We start from the raw sequence: 18,575 nt of genomic DNA, 5'->3' as shown, positions 1-18,575 counted from the left end.
ATTCACTTTGTTATAAAGCAGAAACTAACACACCATTGTAAAGCAATTATACTCCAATAAAGATGTTTAAAAAAAAAAAAAAGTTGGATTTCTAGTGTCTCTTGAAAAAACGACAAACAAAACAAAAAACCAGAGAAGATCTGGTATGGCTGGGGCCCACCTGCCCATCAGGCAGTAACTGGCTGAGGCCAAGAAGTGGCTGCCCCGTTAGAAGGGGCACGGGTGCCCAGGTTCTGTTCTGGGTGATGCCGGCCCCGTCGCTAGCTTACACAGCTAGCCTGGCCCCGTGGGCATGTGAGGTGGAGAGCAGAGAGCCTTTCCAAGTGCGAGCAGAGGCCCCAGAGGCCATCCCTCCCCATCACCCCACCCAAGCCCAATTCAGCCCTCCCTGGAGTTGCTTTGGGCCAAAGGGAGGGTCATCAAAATTCTACAGAAACGGTCATATCGGCTAAGTGCCCAGTTACATTTCCTATAACCCCCAAGGCCTTTCGCTTGACTAGCAAGCTCTACTGGGACAGACTGCATCACCTGGAGGGTCCCTATAAACCCAGGCTCCACAGGGAGGTGGGCCGGTATGGGTGCCCTTTTCACCCGGTATCCAGCCCAGCTGTGCAGGCCCAAGCCCACGTCTCAGAGAGAATGGGAGCTGGGAGGGTGGGTGTGCAGCTTGCTACGCGCTCGCTTGTAAACTTGGCCCTGGTCAACTCCATCTAATGCTGCCGCTGCCTGGATGGCCTATACAGACACGTGACATTCTGAATAGGGTTTAAAAAGGATCCTGGACCCCCTGGAGCAAGCGGGCCTCCAGAAAGAAAGAGGCTCGTGAGAAAGCACTGTTCCTTGTCCCCTTCCTGCCACCGAAGGGCCTGGGGACGTGGGGTGTCAGGGAAGGTGCTGAGGACATGTCTTAAGCTGAGGCCTGGCCCACTTTGGGGCTCTGTTCTGCTCCCTGTAACCTCAGCTCCCTTCCTGCCATCCAGGGCCCTGATCTGTCCCTGCACTTTGACCTAGCAGGAGGGCATCGCTCCTTTCTCAGTAGGACATGAGTCTGTTTCCCAAACACCTCTGCGTTCACCCCCCTTCTCCCCACTTTCACTGCATCCACCCTGACCTGTGCCTGGAGGACTCAGCGGTCTCCCACCTGCCCTCCTATGATCCACCCTCCATACAGCAGCTGGAGAGACTGTTCTGCAGCAGAAATCAGATCCTTCCCCAAAGTGCTCCAAGCCCTCTGATGGGATCGCACTGCCTCTATGTTGAATTCCACAGTCCATAAAAGGTCTGCAAGATCCAGCTCCACACACCTCCCACCCTGTACCCTGTCGCTGCCACACTGGCCTCTTTCTGCTCCTCAAACATAGTAAGCTCACTCCTGCCTCAGAGTCCCTGCCTCAGACCCTTTGCACGTGCTGCTCCGAGATCTCTGTGCAGCTGGCTCCCTCTTGTCAATTAGGTGTCAGCTCAACTGTCACGTCCTCAGAGAGGGCCTCTCCTGACCACACGATCTAAAGTAGCCTTCCCCTCACCACAGTGCCTGCTTTATCTGCATCCGAGCACTTCTCAGGACCCGGTCTTGGCGTATTTCTTCAGAGGTCTGCTTCACCCATCTCCCTGAGGTCTGGCACAAACCGGGCTCTTGATCAAGGGTTGCAGACTGAAGGAATGCATTGCAGTGACTGTGGGGAGCTGAGCAAGGTTCAAGGCCGTGGGCCACAGTCCCCTAGGGAACTGGAGAAAGCAACGGGCCTGGGAAGATGCGGACTGATCTGCATTCCCACTCAATTTCAGAAGATTGACGGGATACCGCACTGCCTGCCTCGCGCCCCCGTGGACCTCGGCTGAGAATCCCCACTTACCTGGAGCTGTTTGAGAGCTTTCTGGGCCTGCTCCGGTTTCCTGTATTCCACGAATCCAAACCCCATGGACAGCAGCACTCCTGAAAGAGAGAGAGGTGGGAATCGTACTGGGGCGCCAGGCAGGGGGGAAAACAAAGAAGGTGCACCAGACCAAGTTCAAGGGCTCCAAGGGGCCCCTCGACATTCTCATTTCTTCATGCCCCTCTTTGTTCCCAAAAAGATCCCAGCTCCCGGCTTGCCATTTATTACCAGTCGTCTTGAAGAATCAGCCAACGAGGTTATATAGCCGCCACCTGAGGCCCAGCTGACTATTAATTAACAGATGATCGACGTGATAATTAACTTCATAATAGAATCCCGCCTTTGGGAGGGAGGGATGACCATCGCCATGACAAGCGGCAAAACCTCTACCCGGGCAGTCCCCTGCTTCCATACATAATGCATAAAACGAACACATGCATCAAGGTCAAGTGCGCCGAAGGCTTACTCTTTACAAAGTATTTCTGACCACCCAGTTACACCTGGTTCCTGGCTTTCAGACATACGGTTGGGAGAGGGAGGTTGTGACCACGTTATTAGAACTCCTCTGGTTCCCTATTGCTGGGTCGTGAGTAGCATGAGTTCAGATAGCCAGGGGTATCTCCAAAATTTATAGAGAACCTTGCTTCCTGAATGTAAATATGCGTAACTGGGGGCACACAAGAATAAGGTCTCTAATTACACCTTGCTCTTTGACACGAAATGTGATGCATGCCTCCGCCCCCGTGGTTCATGCTGATTTACTAATTTTACTCTCTTATTTTTTTCACCGTTGAACTCAAAGAGGGTCGGCTCAAGGCTGATGGGCCCAAATGAGGCTCAGAGGTCACCACTGTTGACCCAGCAGTCCTCGTGTTTGTCTGTATTGTTTGTGAGGCTGTGCCCCTGCGTGTTTGCATTTCCACTCACAACCACGTGTTATAAAACGAGGGCCCAAAGCAGGAAGAAATTCCACAAACAGCCCAGACAGGGTTCTGCGGGCGACCGGAGGGAGGTTCACAGAACTGCTGGCTGGTGGGTAGCGCCACCCCGTGGTGACTTTCAGTATTTGTTTTCCAGTGGATACGTGAAAACTCTGTTCTGAGGGTCAAGGCTGGAGGGTCTGTGCCCGTAGGATATTTAAAAAAAAGCTCATTAAGATGGTGTTAAAGGCAACTACAGAGAGTCAAGTTCATTGCCGATTCACTGACGCTGTGAAGATCCATTCTGCCCTTCTCCTGCCCTGGAACGCTGATGTCTATAGAGAGCACAACTTGGGCTCGCCGGCCTTCTGGTTTCCTGTTTGGTTTACCCAAGTGGGTGGAGGAGGGAGAGTTGGGGCCCCGGTTCTTTCCACACACCCCATCGCCTTCCCGCTTTGGCGTGGTTCTGGCAACGCCAGTGTCCAACCCACACCTTTGGCTCTGCCGGTGGCCCTTCTTCTGTGGCTCTGGCCACACCACTCCCTCCCCACAGCCTCTGGGCTCCGCAGGGGAGGGGCGTTCTCCCACATGATCCACTGCCTCGACATTCCCCTGTGGGTCCCCTCAGCCCAGCCCACACCTGGGCACTTGGCCCCTTCACTACAAACGTCTCCTTGACAACCCCAGCTGAGCGTGCTTTCTGGTTCCTGCTGAGACCCTCGCTGATAACAGACACCGTCTAGATTCCCCCCAAGCTGTGATGGATGAGCCCCAGAGAGCAGGGCTCTCAAAAAAGACAGTGTAGATTTCAAGAGCTGCTCATGACACTGAAAGATCAGGTAACTGTTCTAAAGCACGCTGAAGAGTGCTCCCGAGGGCCGAGAGGCAGGCTCCGCAGAGCGTCTGACTGCAGAGATGGGCACAGTGACACTACAACCTGCAGGGACAGCCCCGGATGGAGCTGGCGACCCCTCTGCCAGCCTGTCTCACCCCCCAGACTTCAGGGGTCACCTCTTTTCCTGAACTCCGTCCCCAGCCCCCCCAAACTGAACCTTCACGTCATTCACTCAGTGCTTAGCTGCCTTTCCTTGTAGCCTGGACTACATCTGCGGTTCCTGGTGAACAGGGATGTTACGGTTTGAACTGTGCCCAGCCCCCCAGTGTGCATTAAAGTCCTAACCCTCACATCTCAGAATGTGACCGTATTTGGAGATAGATTCTTTACAGAGGTAATCAGGGTAAAAATGAGGTCCTGAGGTTAAGCGCTAATCCAATATGATCAGTGTCCTTATAAAAAAGAAAAGGGGTGGTGGTGGACTCTGAACGCAGGACAGGTGTACACAGGAGAATGCCACGTGAACATGAAGACAATCACTTACAGGCCGAGGAGAGAGGCTGCAACAGATCCTTCCCTCACAAGCACACAGAACGAACCACCCCTGCCCACACCTTGATCCTGGACTTCTGGCTTCCAGAACTGTGGGGTAATAAACTTCTGTGGTGGAAGCCACCTAGTTTGTGGTGCTTTATTATGGCACCCCTGGCAAACGAATACAAGGAACTCCCCAAATTCTATGCCACCTGTCTGCTTCAGACCCTCCAAGGCTCCTCTGGCAAAAAGCCCAGACTCCTCTGCCTGGCAGAAAGCCATTCTGTGATCTGGAATCAGCCTACCTTTCTAGGTGCATCTTCTGCCTCTTCAATATATTCCCGACCTGCCACTATGCCCTCTCCCGCCTCCTTCACCCACACCCCGCTCCCACCAGCTGACTGCTCTGCCTCCCTACTCTCCAAGTCTCGGTCTGACGTGGAGACCCCTGGCCTGGCTCCTGTCCAGCCAGGGCCCCCTCTACCAGACCCCTTGTTGCTCTGTGCTGTAACCACTAGCTCATTAGTCTCTTAGGACACAGCCGCGGGCCGGCCCAAGTGGCATCCCTACAAATCCCGCCAAACTGAAGGGATGGGGACCGCACAGCTGTGAGAAGGCAAGGAACCATGGCCTATCACCTGCAGGAAGCCAGGGCTGGAGAAGAAACAGACGAGACGCCAAGGGACTCGTGGCAACGCCTGAGGCTGACGGGAGAGATGAGGGTGGGGTCTGCGTGGCCCAGGCACCCAGGGGCCAGTGACGTGCGTGGCTGATGACTCAGCGGAGTGTTCCAGATGTTCTACATCTGGGTCATTTCTCTTGGAAGGGAAGAGGAAAACCCCACGACGGGTCTGTTCTTGCTCTTCCCTGGGAGATTTCCAGAGCACAGAGATGCTGGGATCAGGGAGAGGCTCTGCCACTGAACAGTGTCGACCCTGCCAGCCCTCTAATCACACTGCTCTGAAACCACCCCTGACAGTCCAGGGTGGCAAAGGGTCTAGGTTCAGAAGAATCTGACACGCATGGCTGCTCCCACCGGAAACCAGGAGTCTCCAGGGACCCAGAAAGAAGGACCATTTTAGACGAGCCAAACGAGAGAGTGTGGGGCTGCCAATGCTTCAGAATGAAAGAAGACCCTCTGAATAAGCAAGAGAGAGGTTGCTCTCTCTTACCCTTACCCCTACCCAGAGAGACACTGCTTCTTTCAGAATTGCTCCTTTCTGACTGAGAGCGCCTGTGAAATACCTGCTTTGTTCTTCTTCTTGGAAATGGAGCACCTCTTCACCACACCCACTTTGGAAAACACCTGGAAGAGAATGTCGACATGTATTATCAGAAGTTCTGGGCTAATCCCGCAACCTGGTATAGGCGTGTCTCGAAAGACAGAGGGGACCAGGCAACCGCAGGCACGGAGAGGGCAAGAGTAAGAGCAGAGCTAACCCCTGGACGTGCTTCCGTGGCCGGGCCCTGGCCAGAGCCCTCCGCCTGCATGAACTCATCCAGCCCTTGCAGTGATTCTACCAGGTAGGTGTTACTACCCCCATTTTTCAGATGACAAAACTGAGGCTCCAAGGGGTTAGAGATGCACCCAGGGTCACAGAGCTGGGAAGCCCCGGAGCTGAGATTTGGATCCAGGCTCCAGAGCCCAGGTTCTAAACACCGTGCAGGTGGGGGTCCTGGTCAGACACTAGGCTCCCCAAATTTGCCCTAATATCATCTCGGGGGGTCCCCAAAATATCTGGAGGCACTGGATCATGGCCTACTTTAAGTAGCTTGGACAGTCCCTTAGGGTTCCCCGTAAGGGCCGCTGGGCTGGGCCCTGGCTCCCAGTGTCCAAGAAGGACCTGCGACACCGAACAGTCCAGGGGATCACCGAGGGTCACGCAGTGGGGAAGCTGGGCCTACATTTAGAAGCTTGGAGTCCACTGACCCAGTCCCGACCCTCTCACTGCCCCTGCATCTAACGCCAATTAATGTTTAAAACTTTCAAAAATCACATTCTGCTCTATTTTTCCCTTTAGTTTTTTTGTCTCTCTTGCTAGAATTTGAGAACTGACCAGCGCGAATTCCTGTCCTCCTGGTTCACTGTGGTGTCTTCCACAGCACACACAGGGCCCAGGGAGAGGCAGGTGCCGGTCACCGTTCACTGACTGAGTGAGGGGGAAGCAGAGGGGAGGGGGGGGATCCGGACGCAGCTGACATTCACTGACTCTCTTATTCTGACTGTCGAACACTTTACTTGAATTATCTCATTCATTCTAATCAGATCTTCCAAACAGCTCCACAGAAGATTCTATTAATGCCCCCATTTTACAAATGGGGAAACTGAGGCACAGAAAGGCTAAAGGACCAGCCCAGGGTCACACTGTTAGCAAGGAATGAGGCTGGGACCCAAGTCCAGGCAGACTGACCCTTAAGCACAACCCTCCACTCAGGATGCTGTTAACAGGAGCCCTGTGAGCCGGACGCTGCTCGCCACGGTGCCTCGAATGGGCTGTGTGACCCTAGGTCAGTGAACTGACCTCTCTGAACCTCAGTCTCCACATCTGTAATATGAAGAACCTGGACTACATCATTTTGGCTGTACCTTCCAGCTCCAGAGTTCTTTAATTCCAAGGATGCTCTTAGGCTGAAGCTTGGGCACATCTTCCAGGAAAAAAATGGTTCCCGTTGACGACATCCCCATACCAGATACAGGGGGGCCAGCACAGCAGAAATAAAAAACAAACCCTCCGCAAGCTGGTTTGACCTCTTCAAAGCTATCTAGCCTTTGGACACTACTAGTGTGTGCCTGTTTGTAAAAGCAAACTCAAACCAGACCAAAACGGATTCAGGAAGTAGCCCAGGAAAAGTCCAAGGGTGGGTTTCCCATTGCCCCAGAGGGCGAACCTCTGCCCTTGAAATGCTGCTGCTTTTGCCAGGCACCTCTGCTGCTGTGGTGGCTTTTCTAACTGGCAAGTGACAGTCACATCGGAGATTTAGCCAGAGGGTCCCAGCGTGCAGGCTCTGCCCTCCTGCTTCACCTCGACACCCTGGGCTTTCCCGCCAATGCAGGCTGGCCTCCTTGCCACCCATCCACCGCCTTCCTGCCTCTGGGACTCAGTGGACCCCGTCTCCCCTCTTGAATCCAGCTCTAGGATTTCAGAGCTCAAAAGAATTTGCAGAAACCAGTCAGTTCAATCCTTACGGCCTTCTTCCTTTCCAGAACCAGTTCATGGCTATCAGGCTGCTAATCACCAATTCATGCATTAAAAAAAAAAAAAAAAAAAAAAAGGCATCGAGCATTTATTCTGTGCCAAACCCAGTTTACAGAAATGGAGACTCTCCCCATGGACAGTTCTCAGTCCAGTGGGGGAGCTCGCAGACCCCAGTCCTTTGGCACTAGAATCCCCATTTCCAGATCTCTGGCCCAATTCCTTCTAGAAGCCCCCCAGCGCCTATCATTTGGCATTTTCCAAACGCGTACTTGGAGTTCCCCATCCTTTTCCCCTCCGCCCCCCTTCCTATGAATGCAAAACTCTCAGCCCATCAGGGACTCCAGGCAGGACTGCCCCTCCTCCAGGTTCACCCAGTGCTGTGTCTTCTGCACGTTCCCACCAGGCCAGGAGGGTGTGCTGGCGTTTACTTCTGGGTGGTTACCCTCGCAGACACCATCTGGGGAGGGGCTTTGTTTTCTGACTACAGCTCTCACACCGCATCCCAACAGGTCCCCTTCAAGTGCATGCGGGCGCCCCTCCCAGCCCCCAGACTGGTCTGGCCAGGGCTCCGATCTCCGGGTGAGATGTCTACTGGACAGCTCGGTGGAGGTGTCAGTGGGGTGGCTCTTGGCTGTTAATCTACACGCTGCCACGAGTCACACGTCCAGGCAGGATAAACACAGGGACCACATCAGCAGGCTGGGTCTCCCGCCCCGCCCGCTCCCTCCGGGCCGAGCGGTCACTCACTCCCTTCAGCGTCTCCTCAGTTGTGTCGAAGTGGAGATTTTTGATAAACAGAGTGCACCCGGGAAGGCTCTCCTCCTCCTCCTCTTCCTCCTCCTCCATCTTTGCTGAAGTGTCGTGTGCTGTTCCTTCTGTTGGCTTTTCACCTTCTGGGGTCTCGGCGTCTGCATGGGCCACCCCCCCCAACCAAAACAAATCTGTTAAATTATGCCTTATCTGCCTAAGCCCCGGAACCTAAAGCACAGAACCTGCCAGACCCAGGGGGTTCTGTCTCCAAGTGGGCAGCGTCAGGAAGGGACAGCTTGTGCTGGGTTTTAGCAACTCTTGGGGGGTGGGCTGAGGGAGGGGAGAGACCGCCGTGCTTCCTGCCTCTGTTTTAAAGAGAAAAGAGTATGAAGCACAGACCAAAACCCAGGAGCCTTAACTTAGACTGACCCCCATTATATAACCCATATAATTTGAACTTCAAAATAAATTACTGTGAGCTGCAAACGTAAGTGACATGTTCTTTTTCCTCAAAAACCAGCACTTAGCGAACTTTCAAAATAAAATGCAACTTAAAACTGCAAAAATTACAGAATGGGAGCAAAACTCAGAACGTTCTAAATACCCCTTGAACCTAAGGGATGTTACGTTCATTTAAAATCCCCAATATACATAACTTCAGGAAGCATACACATAAGAGTATGTTTTCATCTATACAAAATATATTCGATTCAGAGTTACACATAACAGCGAAAAACTGAAAAAAAGACAAAAACCCACTATATTCATAAACAAGAGATCTGGAGAGTTATACTGCCACCAAAGGCTAGACTAATATGTAGTTAAAGATGATGTTTCCGAAGAATGTTTAAAGACGTGGAACGATGCTCGTGACAGAAAAATTAAGAGAAAACTGAAGGTGCAAAACAACATACGACGTGACCGCAATCACGTTCTGTACCCAGAGCTTACGAGACACATACGCAACAAGAGAAAATAACGTGCTCCTGGTTATTTCTGGAGACTGTGATTACAAAGGGCCCCATCCTGTCACTCCCACCCCTGTGACACGCCTACTCAGAAGGAACAGCATTGCAGGAGGAGGGAAGGGCAATCGTGAGGTTGGGAGTTAGCAGGGCGTGCGTGTGGCTGCAGCTCAGGATGGAGCCCTGGTGGAGAACGTGGATGTCACCCGAGGGTGCCGGAAGCCTCACAAGGTTGGAGGTGGCGTCGTGACCTCCTGAGAAGTTCCGCTGCTGGAAACATGTGTTCCGTCTCGGTCAACCTCCCCAGTTTTTCACATGATCGGGGCCTGGGGACAATCATCTTTTCCCCCACGTTCAAGCTCCGGAAGCTCCTCCCGTACCCCCCGGGGAAATCAAACCCCATCTCAGCCATTCTCCAAGATGCCCGCCCGCTCCCACCCTCATGGTTCTCAGCATGTGGCCCCCGTCCCTCCCCTCAGGTCTGAGCCCTGCACGCACCGACCTGGAGCGGACGGGGACACTCCATTCTCTCATGCCCACTTGCATGCAAGTAGTTCAAGGCCAAGGGAGCTTCTGGGGCTTCAAACCCGTCCCCCACGCTCTCACGCCGAGCACGAGAGCCATATCCATCGCCCCGGCCCTCTCTGATGCAAGCCTACTGCTGGCCTAACTGAACTTCAACCGCTTTGTCATAAAACAACCCTTTCAAGCCCTACTGGAAAGAGCGACAGTGAGGATGTTGCCCGTTTCACATCAGCTGAACGGGCGGCCTTCGCCCTTCACACTCCCTCGGAGGTGAACCCAGAATCCAGACTCTCGCTCCAGGACAAAAAAGAAGAAATCTACATAAAGGCTCCTTCCCCCACCCAAGAAACTAACGCGATTTACCCAACAAGGGACTCCGTGGTGTGGCCATCTGTCCTCAAAACCCAACTTTCAATGCAAAGCAGGGCAGAAAAAGTATTACTAATGATGGGGAGGCAAAGCTAAGCAGACAGGCCAAGACTCCAGGTTCTGAATGAGAACTTCGATGGAAAGGAAGACCAAGCCCCTCAGCTGCGAAAGGCACCCACCCCACCGGCTCGCCTCACGTCTGACGTCTCGGAGATAAAAGGAGAGAGGAAGGGATGCCAATCAGATGCCCCACTGCGTGCGGGGACCGGGCTAGGCCTGCGAGGATGCTATCTCACCGCCGACCATGGCAGCCGCGTCACAGTAAACCGGGGGTCCACGGCAAGTGCTGGAGTCCGCTGCCTCTGACCTCTAAACCTCAGGCATCTTCAGGTTGGGAGAGAGGTTCACGGGGGACTGGAAACATGTTTTTTGTAGAGAAAAGAATGGTGGGGATGACGCTGACCGGGAGGGCGCTGTGCCGGCTTAAGGGGCAGCCCGTTCGCGGCACCGGCCAAGTGCCGTCACGGGGGCACATCAACCCGAGTGTGGTCAGGTGTTCAGAGCTTTCACGAGAAGCCGAAAATCCAGCTTTTTATGGGAAAACCCACATCTTAAAACCCTTGGCAACTAACTCAGTGGCATGTGGCTTCTGTACTAGGCAGTGGTCAACAGATTGATTTAAACCAGCTTATGGGCCTTTGTGCTCTGCTCCCCACTTCCAGCCTGGCAAAGCCCAACGACCCTTCCCTCTGCCTCTCCCAAGGGCCTGGAATCCAGCCAGTCCCCAGCGTGGCACCCCAGGGATGTGAAGCCTCACAAGGACGACAGCTCCGGGGAGCCCAGGGGCTATGAGCAGGGCCAGAGTCCACTCCTTCCTGCCTCCCTGCCCCAGGAGCAAGGGCTGGTCTGCTTCAAAGCATTTCAAAGGTCACAGGCCCCTGCCCAGGAAGTGTGATGTTTGGGTTTCGTGACAGAGCTGAGACGAGTTTGCAGTCAGGGTTGGCACCCCAGGAACAGACAGATCCCTTCCCCGGTGGGTGAGCTGCCCTCAGTCCCAGCCCAGGGGGAACAAGAGGAGACTGCGAGGACGGCCAGGACCTATCACCCACCCGGGTGTGCAGCTGGCCTGGCTTCTCCCACTTCTGTTAAGTCAGCCAACGCCCCTGACCCCCAACATCCGGGAGAACATCCAGCTTGAAATAAAAGACACGATTAAATGCAGCCTGGCTTTGCTCCAACAGCACAGAGAGGTCCCTTGTTTCTCCAAACCTCTGTGTACCCAGCCACCGCCTCCCCCAATCTGCGACTCCCCCTGGGAGGCTGGAAGAGCTAACAAGACAAGGGCATCCCAGTCTCGAGATCTGTTGAAAAAAGGGGGCCTGAAGAAAACGAGAAGGGGGCCCACAGACCGCAGTCAGGAGGCAGCGCAGAGCTGTGAAAGCGCACGGCCTTAGAAATGAGAGTGGTCTGGGTCAGGGTCCCGGTGACGCCACTCACTAGCTGTGTGCCCTGGGTGACTGGCTTACCCACGCTGCCTTAGCATCGTCACCTGGGAAATGGAGCCACACACACGCGCGCACACACACGCGCGCGTGCACACACACACACGCGCGTGCACACCCCCCCCCCCCACACGCACACAGACTCCCCTTTTCTCTGCTGGCTTCTTTGGAAATTCGAATGTCTGCTACTCCATCCGCACACTGGGTCCCTGGTCCAGGGCACCGTTGCCTCTTGCCTGGATGACCGGGTGTTCTCCTCCCTGGTCTCCCGTCGGCACCCGTCCCTGGCCTGCCAGCTTCTCCCATTCTGTCTCCTCGCCTTCTCCATCCAGCTGCACCAGCCTCTATTCTGACCTCTGAGCCTGCCAAAACCCATCCCTGCCACAGGGCCTTTGCACTTGCCATCTGTCTCCTCTGCCTGTCCTGCTCATCCCGTTTTCCCAGGCCTGCTTCTTGTCAGGTCTCAGCTCAAACGTCCTCCCCTCCGAGCTCCTCCTGTGCAGTTGTTCCCAGCACAGGCCTGGCCACTTGCCATCAGAGGCCCCTGGGTACCCTTCCTTCAGAGCCCTTACCCCTTTCTGAAATCACCTATCGGTTCACTTCTCTGTGTCCCCCAACTGCAAGGGGAGCTCTCTGAGGATGGGGCCACATCTGACTCAGTAACCTCTGCATCCCCAGCACTGGGCCCAGAGCAGATGCTCCAAAAATATTGGTGGATGATGATTTGCTACACAAATGGCACTTAGTGTGACCGACAGGAGCTGCGGGGTCACAGCTAAGAGCACCGACCTGGGAGCTGGTGGCTCTGGGCACAGCCCAGCTCTTTCCAGATGTGTGACTCTGCATAAGTCACTCAACCTCCCTATGCTTCCTTCTTTCCATTCCAAAAAGGAGAAAGACAATCACAAGGTCCACTTGCAAGACAATTATGAGAATTAGCGCACAGAAACCCAGTTAAAACAGTGTCTGGGCCAGGGGAAAATGTCAGGAATCCCTACCTCCACAGGCCCATTGCCGGAAGAGGCAGGCCGGCCGGCTGCAGGCTTTTGAGAAGAACCGCCAGCGCCCCAGGTCTGAGTGCCGGGGACTGTGTCTCTGCCGGCCACATCCCTGGGAAGAGCTTCTGCCCCGCTCAAGTGGCCAGGCCCTGCTATGACCCATGCCCATGTCCAGAGAGGTGTGGAAACGGCCAAGGGCCAAGGACGAAGCCAAAGCTCACTGTTAAAAGTGCTTTTGTGCCAGGCTTCCCTGGTGGCACAGTGGTTAAGAACCTGCCTGCCAATGCAGGGGACACGGGTTCGAGCCCTGGTCCGGGAAGATCCCACGTGCTGCGGAGCAACTAAGCCCGTGAGCCACAACTACTGAGCCTGCGCTCTAGAGCCCGCGAGCCACGACTACTGAGCCCACGTGCCACAACTACTGAAGCCTGCACGCCTAGAGCCCGTGCTCTGCAACAAGAGAAGCCACCGCAATGAGAAGCCCGCGCACCGCCACGAAGAGTAGCCTCCGCTCGCCGCAACTAGAGAAAGCTCGCGCGCACCAACGAAGACCCAACGCAGCCAAAAATAAAATAAAGAAAATAAATAAATTAAAAAAAAGAAAGAAAAGCGCTTCCGTCCCTGGCCTCAAGTGGGGTGACGACAGGAAGACTAGGAAGGAAAAAGGAGGCATCACAAAACGAACAGATGTTTGCCAACGACATCACCAGGAACCAGGAAAAGTGGGAAGAAGAGCAGGACGGGGGCAGGGACGGGGGCAGGGGCGGGGGTGCGGGGGACGGGGTGAGGGTGCGAGGAAGGCTCACAAAGCAAGGTGGGCTGGAGGGGGCTGGGAGAGGCAGGGGGGAATACGCGTCCATCTGTAGTTGGCACAATAAAATCCAGTCACGCATCACCACATGGGGCTTTATTATAATCAGGCCGCAGAATTTACGGTCGCTCCCTCCCCCTTCCGGCTCTCTGCGCAGAAGGCTGACAGCAGAGACTGTTATCAGTTGCAAGCAGCTTTTCAGGACCTCCCCCGACTTGGAGCCCTTTATCTGGAGGTGAGGGTCTTGGTTGTGGGGAGATAAAACACACTGTCCCCCTCCCTCGAGAACGGTACAGAGGACGGAGGGCTTTGCCGAAAAGAAAGGGGGGGGTGCTGGTGAACAAAAAAAAACCCCTCCGTCCACTCCCCTCCTGCTCGCCTTCCTGCGGCGCCTGAGAAAATCCAGGGCTTGGGGGCTGGCTGAGTCCCCGGGCAATGGGGATGAGGGGCTGGGGAAGCTTCAGGAACCCTGTGCAGAGGGGCGGGCGTTGGGGGGAGCAGGTGAAAAGGAACAGCTCGGGGACCAGGGAGGGGACCGTGTATGTGATACAGGTAAGAAAAGGAACAAAAAAGGGCAAAGGGAGGTTCGCGAGATGAGCTCTGTGGGGATCTGCCTGACGACACAGGACTCAGAGGGGTTTGAAATCAGCACAGGCGTGCACAACTTCTTGGCCCCCAATCCGAGCTATTAGCTACAACTACTGGCTCCCTCCTCCCAGCTCCGAGGCCTCCTTTGTGTGAGTGACGGCAGGACCCTGGACAGCAGCCCCCTAAGCGGCAGGGCCTGTTGGGGACAGTCTGTCTGGGATGCTCTCAACACCGGAACCTAGGCCCGGGCACCCAGGGGACACTGGGGGCAGGCAGGGGCAGCCCTCTACCTTCCGACCAGGGCACACTATCTCTGCAAAGCCTCCCCTCGCTGTGCTCCAGAACATTCTGCACCCAGGGCCCACTTCTATTACTGTGACATCTCAGCTAACCCCAAACAGCCCCACCCATCCTCCTAGCGGCCCGGGAGCTTCTGGGGAAGCGGTATGTGTTGGGCCCATCTTGGTCGCCCCAGCTCGATGGCTGGCATCCAGCTGGTGCTCAGGGCTGAGTTAGAGACCATACACTTCACCTTACGTTGCTGAATTAGGACGAGGGTCAGAGTAATGGTGACTCGGGCGGCTTCTCACTGAACTCTCACAAAGGCCTTCTGCCTATTTTACAGATGCAGAAACAGCCTCGGAGAAGGCTGGTGGCTTGCCCAGTCACAGGGCTAGGAGAGGACTTCCCCAGGAGCTGTAAGCCTCACATACGGAGGACCCAAAGTGCTTAACGCAGGGCCTGGCATGGAGGAAATGCGGCTGTTGCCTGTGGATTCGCTCAGCACCTACTGACTGCTCTCCCACCAGACGCCGGGCACCTTCGTGGGTGCCCGGGCACGGCAGTGCACAAGCAGACGAGGTACCCGGCCTGCGGGATGGACGTCTAGTGAGGGAGTCAGACAGACAGACACTGAGGAAGGGAACCCATAACGACACTCTTCTGGGCAGCAATAAGCCTTTGAAACAAAGTTTAAGGGTGAGGGGAGGGGGTGGGTATAAATCAGTACCCATGAAGGGAGCCACGGCGATTATGCGATGGATGGCGCCACATTCTGATGCTTAACTAACGATGGAGAACAAACCTGCCAATGTCACCAACTCTACTATGTGCCGGGGCTTGGGACACAAGGACGAGGATGGCCCAGCCCCTGCTCTTCACAGGTAAAGAGAGACAGAGAGGCACAGAAACCCTTCTTCCTGCATTCCTTCACTCCCTCGACTCACATTCCTGAGCTACCCCGTGCCCGGGGCCCTATGGGATGCTTGCGCCCAGCAGTGAGCGAGACGGCCACTCCCTGCCCTCGCGGTTCACTGTCTGGCTGCGACGGATGTTAAACAAGTAAAACAAACGAATAAACAGGATAAATACAAACTGTGACGAGTGTCACAGAAGAAAACAACAGAGCGAAGGGAGGGAAGCACCGGGACACCTGCAAAAGAGTGTGGCCACACGGCAGTGGCCCCCCGCGGAGGCGCCATACTTAGTGGTCCCGCCAAAGCTAGGAGAGGCCTCTGCTGGATCTGTTTCCAGGGCCCTTGCTCCTGGCAAATCTGTGCTTTAAAGGAGGACTTGCTTTTGGCCAAAAAACATTAGTCATGTCCAAGTTTAGTAACTGAAGTTGAAACCAAGGTCGTTGATAATTTGGGGGTGATGGCTAGTTAAGAAGAAACCGTGACTATATAAAGAGAATTCTTTTTGATGGAAGCATAAGCATGTTGGAAGAGAATGCTAATCCAAATCTGTGGACAAAAATAACTCATCAACAGGGGCTAGTGAGGGGCTTTTGAAAGATTTATATCAATGGTCAGTAGGTAACCCCAATGGCTAAGGGATGCTTTCGGGGGCCTCAGAAAGCAGAGACTGAAGAATTTTCCTTCCTGACTGAAGCAAGGCTTCTAGACCAGGGGGTCCCAAATGTCTTGTAGTGACTTGGGCCAGTCCTGAAGGAGGTTTTACCGATCCAAGATGAACTGGGAAATGCAGCCAGCCTAGGGAGGTTTATGGACAGTGAGGTCTATTCAATTAAAGGACTGTTCTTTAAATCTGAGAATTCCGCATCCCCACCCCCATTCTTTTATGAGGACCACGGAGAGGGTATACGGGAGATGTATTTCTTTTAATCCTTATTTAAATCAACCGGCAACCCTATGGTGAGATGGAGGTACGGAGGAGGGATATTACTGATGGGCAAGATCTCAGTGTCTGGGTAAGGGTGTTCTTCAAAGCTTTTCTAAAGGTGTTCGCTTCTAGGATGGAGTCATGGTCCCCTAAGTGGTTCTCAGTCGAGGGCTGCACTGCCCCCTAGAGGGCATCTGGCATACAGGGAAGGGGTGTTTTAGACTGTCACAATTACAGGGGCACTCCTGTAAATTCAGTGGGCAGGGTCTGCAAAATGTCTTACAATTTGCAGAACAGTCCCGACAGTGAAGAACTGCGCTGCCCTGAGTGCCAGGAGCGCCCCCTCCTCACCCGAGGGTGAAGCATCAGTTGAGGGTTGGGTCCCCGCCTCCCTTCCTTTTCCTGCCTTTGCAGTCACTGGACACCAGAGGGCGCCATACCATCCCAGGGACCCCGGAGAACAAACATCTCCAACAGCCCTGCTCATCCATCCTGGCGGATGTATCAATACGAGCCAGAAGGCTATTTTCTCTTGCTCTGTTCCGAATCCCTATTAATAGATTCTAGTGGGTTTTTTAATTTTTCCTTTCACAACCTATACTTGATAAGCCAAGATAGTCGGCTACCTTATGCTGTATCCAGAATTTTCATGCTCTTATTTTTTTTTGAGGACATTTTACATGCCTATAAAATCCAAGAGACGGGGACCCACCAGTCTCAGGATGAATACAGAACTTTAAAAGAAACACCTGATAAACAATTTAGTGCTGCCCCCTAGCGCTCCGTCCTTCCCCTGCCTGCTGCCCCAGGACATCCAGATCTCAGACCCAGCTCTTACCTGTTTCTGGCTCCATCCTGTCCTTTCCGGCCGGCTCTGCTGGTGCATCTCGGGGTTCTTCCTTCTGTGAGGCTGGGCTGGAAAAGATGCCCACTGGAGCCCACTCCAGATACAGGGGGACGTGGTGGAACTGCAGAGACAGGGGCGGGGGAGGGACTCAGTCCACGACACAGACCAAGAGCCTGAGGCTCAGAGTACAGAACTCTAGGTGCTGCCTGCTCCCCTTGCTGCAGCTCAGGGTTCAGGTGAGAAGCTGGAGCGTCTGCTGTCACTGAATACGTCTGCATCCCCCTGTGCTTTCTCTAATCAAGAGTGTGGACAGGGCGTGGGACGGGGGAGCAGAATCACTGATACAGGGCAGCCCTCCTGGAGGAAGTGCAACGGGGCCGCCGGACACCAACCGTGCTTTCTCTCCCTCCGCATACGTACACTCACAGGCAGTGAGTATACACATACGTACGTGCAGAGAGGTTTTTTTTTTTAAAAGAAGGATAAACAAGACACTGACAAACAGTCAGCAAAGCATTAAAGTCCTTGATAAAGAGAAGCTACTTGCAGTGGGTTGCATGGTGGCCCTTCAAATGATATGTCCACGTCCCAACTCCCAGAAGCTGTGAATGTGGCCTTATTTGGAAAAAAGGCCTCTGCAAATGTCATTAAATAAAAGATCCTGAGATGAGATCATTCTGGATTATCTGGGTGGGCCCTAAATCCAGTGACAAGCGTCCATGTACGAGAAAAGCAGAGGGAAGATTTGAGATGGAGAAAAGAAGGCCATGTGGACAGAGGCAGAGACTGGAGCGATGCGGCCACGAGCCAAGGGACACCTGGAGCCACCAGGCACGGGAAGAGGCAAGGAAAGATCCCTCCCCCCACCCACAAGAGCCTTTGAAGGGAGAATGGCCCTTGGACACCTTGATTTTAGACTTCAGACCCCCAGAACTGTGAGAGAACACATTTCTCTTCTTTTAAGCCACTAACTTGGTAGTAACTTGTTATGGCAGCCACAGAAAGGAATACACTAACACATATAACTTTTTCTTCCTTGTGACCAAGAATCAGGAGGTAGCCCACCTACAGAATTGACTTTCAACTAATTGTAGGTATAAGAAATCCAAAGCGCCAAGGATGATGGTTCAAAGTCATGGGGGAATGGAAAGCTGAGGAAAGCCAGAATCGGCAGGGAACCAAGGCAGGCTTTCCGGGGGATGTCTTGAGCCTGCCCCTCACACTCCCCCGTCCAGAGGTGCTCCCAGGGGCGGGGTGACACTCACAATCCCGACAGACATGGGTGGTTTCCAGCACGTGCTCGCACATGCCAGGTCTATGCCAAGACTGTCCGCCCGTCAGCTCCCTCCGTCCTGTCCCTGAAGCGGGGCTCGGGCGGCCCTACCTTGGAGTAGGCCAGGTGTCGGAAGGCCTTGCGGGCCTCCAGCGGCTCCAGGAACTCCACGATGGCCGTGACACCGCCCTCTGGCAGCAGCACGCGGCCCAGGCTGCCGAAGCGGCCAAAGGTCTCCTGCAACTCGGCCGCCAGGGTGCCGGCCGGGAGGTTCTTCGCCAGGATCACGGTCTTGCTTCGCTCAGCGGCGGCCTGCAGGGAGGGGACAGCTCACGTGGGACGATGGAAAGGAGGGTCACTGACCCCCAACGCCAGTACTGATCGGTGGGTGACTCTGGACCAGGCGGCCACGTGGGACCTCGGGTACCAGGCCCTTAGGAAGCAGGTCCAGGAGACCCCACCC

General features: G+C 54.5%; 1 protein-coding gene across 4 annotated transcripts in view; it reads right to left on the bottom strand.

Moving 5' to 3' along the window:
• RBM19 (RNA binding motif protein 19) overlaps nt 1-18,575 on the bottom strand; it is a 125,056-nt gene that overhangs the window by 85,958 nt on the left and 20,523 nt on the right. For all 4 annotated transcript variants that reach the window (XM_068563194.1, XM_068563195.1, XM_068563196.1 and 1 more), the window contains exons 15-19: nt 18,224-18,424; nt 16,831-16,960; nt 8,111-8,271; nt 5,412-5,472; nt 1,857-1,936 (exon numbers count right to left, since the gene is read on the bottom strand). In XM_068563194.1, the coding sequence (XP_068419295.1) occupies nt 1,857-1,936; nt 5,412-5,472; nt 8,111-8,271; nt 16,831-16,960; nt 18,224-18,424 (633 nt within the window). The remainder of the gene's footprint in view (nt 1-1,856; nt 1,937-5,411; nt 5,473-8,110; nt 8,272-16,830; nt 16,961-18,223; nt 18,425-18,575) is intronic.

Source organism: Eschrichtius robustus, chromosome 14 (genome assembly GCF_028021215.1).
Source record: "Eschrichtius robustus isolate mEscRob2 chromosome 14, mEscRob2.pri, whole genome shotgun sequence".
NCBI lineage: Eukaryota > Metazoa > Chordata > Mammalia > Artiodactyla > Eschrichtiidae > Eschrichtius > Eschrichtius robustus.
This window is presented reverse-complemented; position numbering and strand designations above follow the sequence as displayed.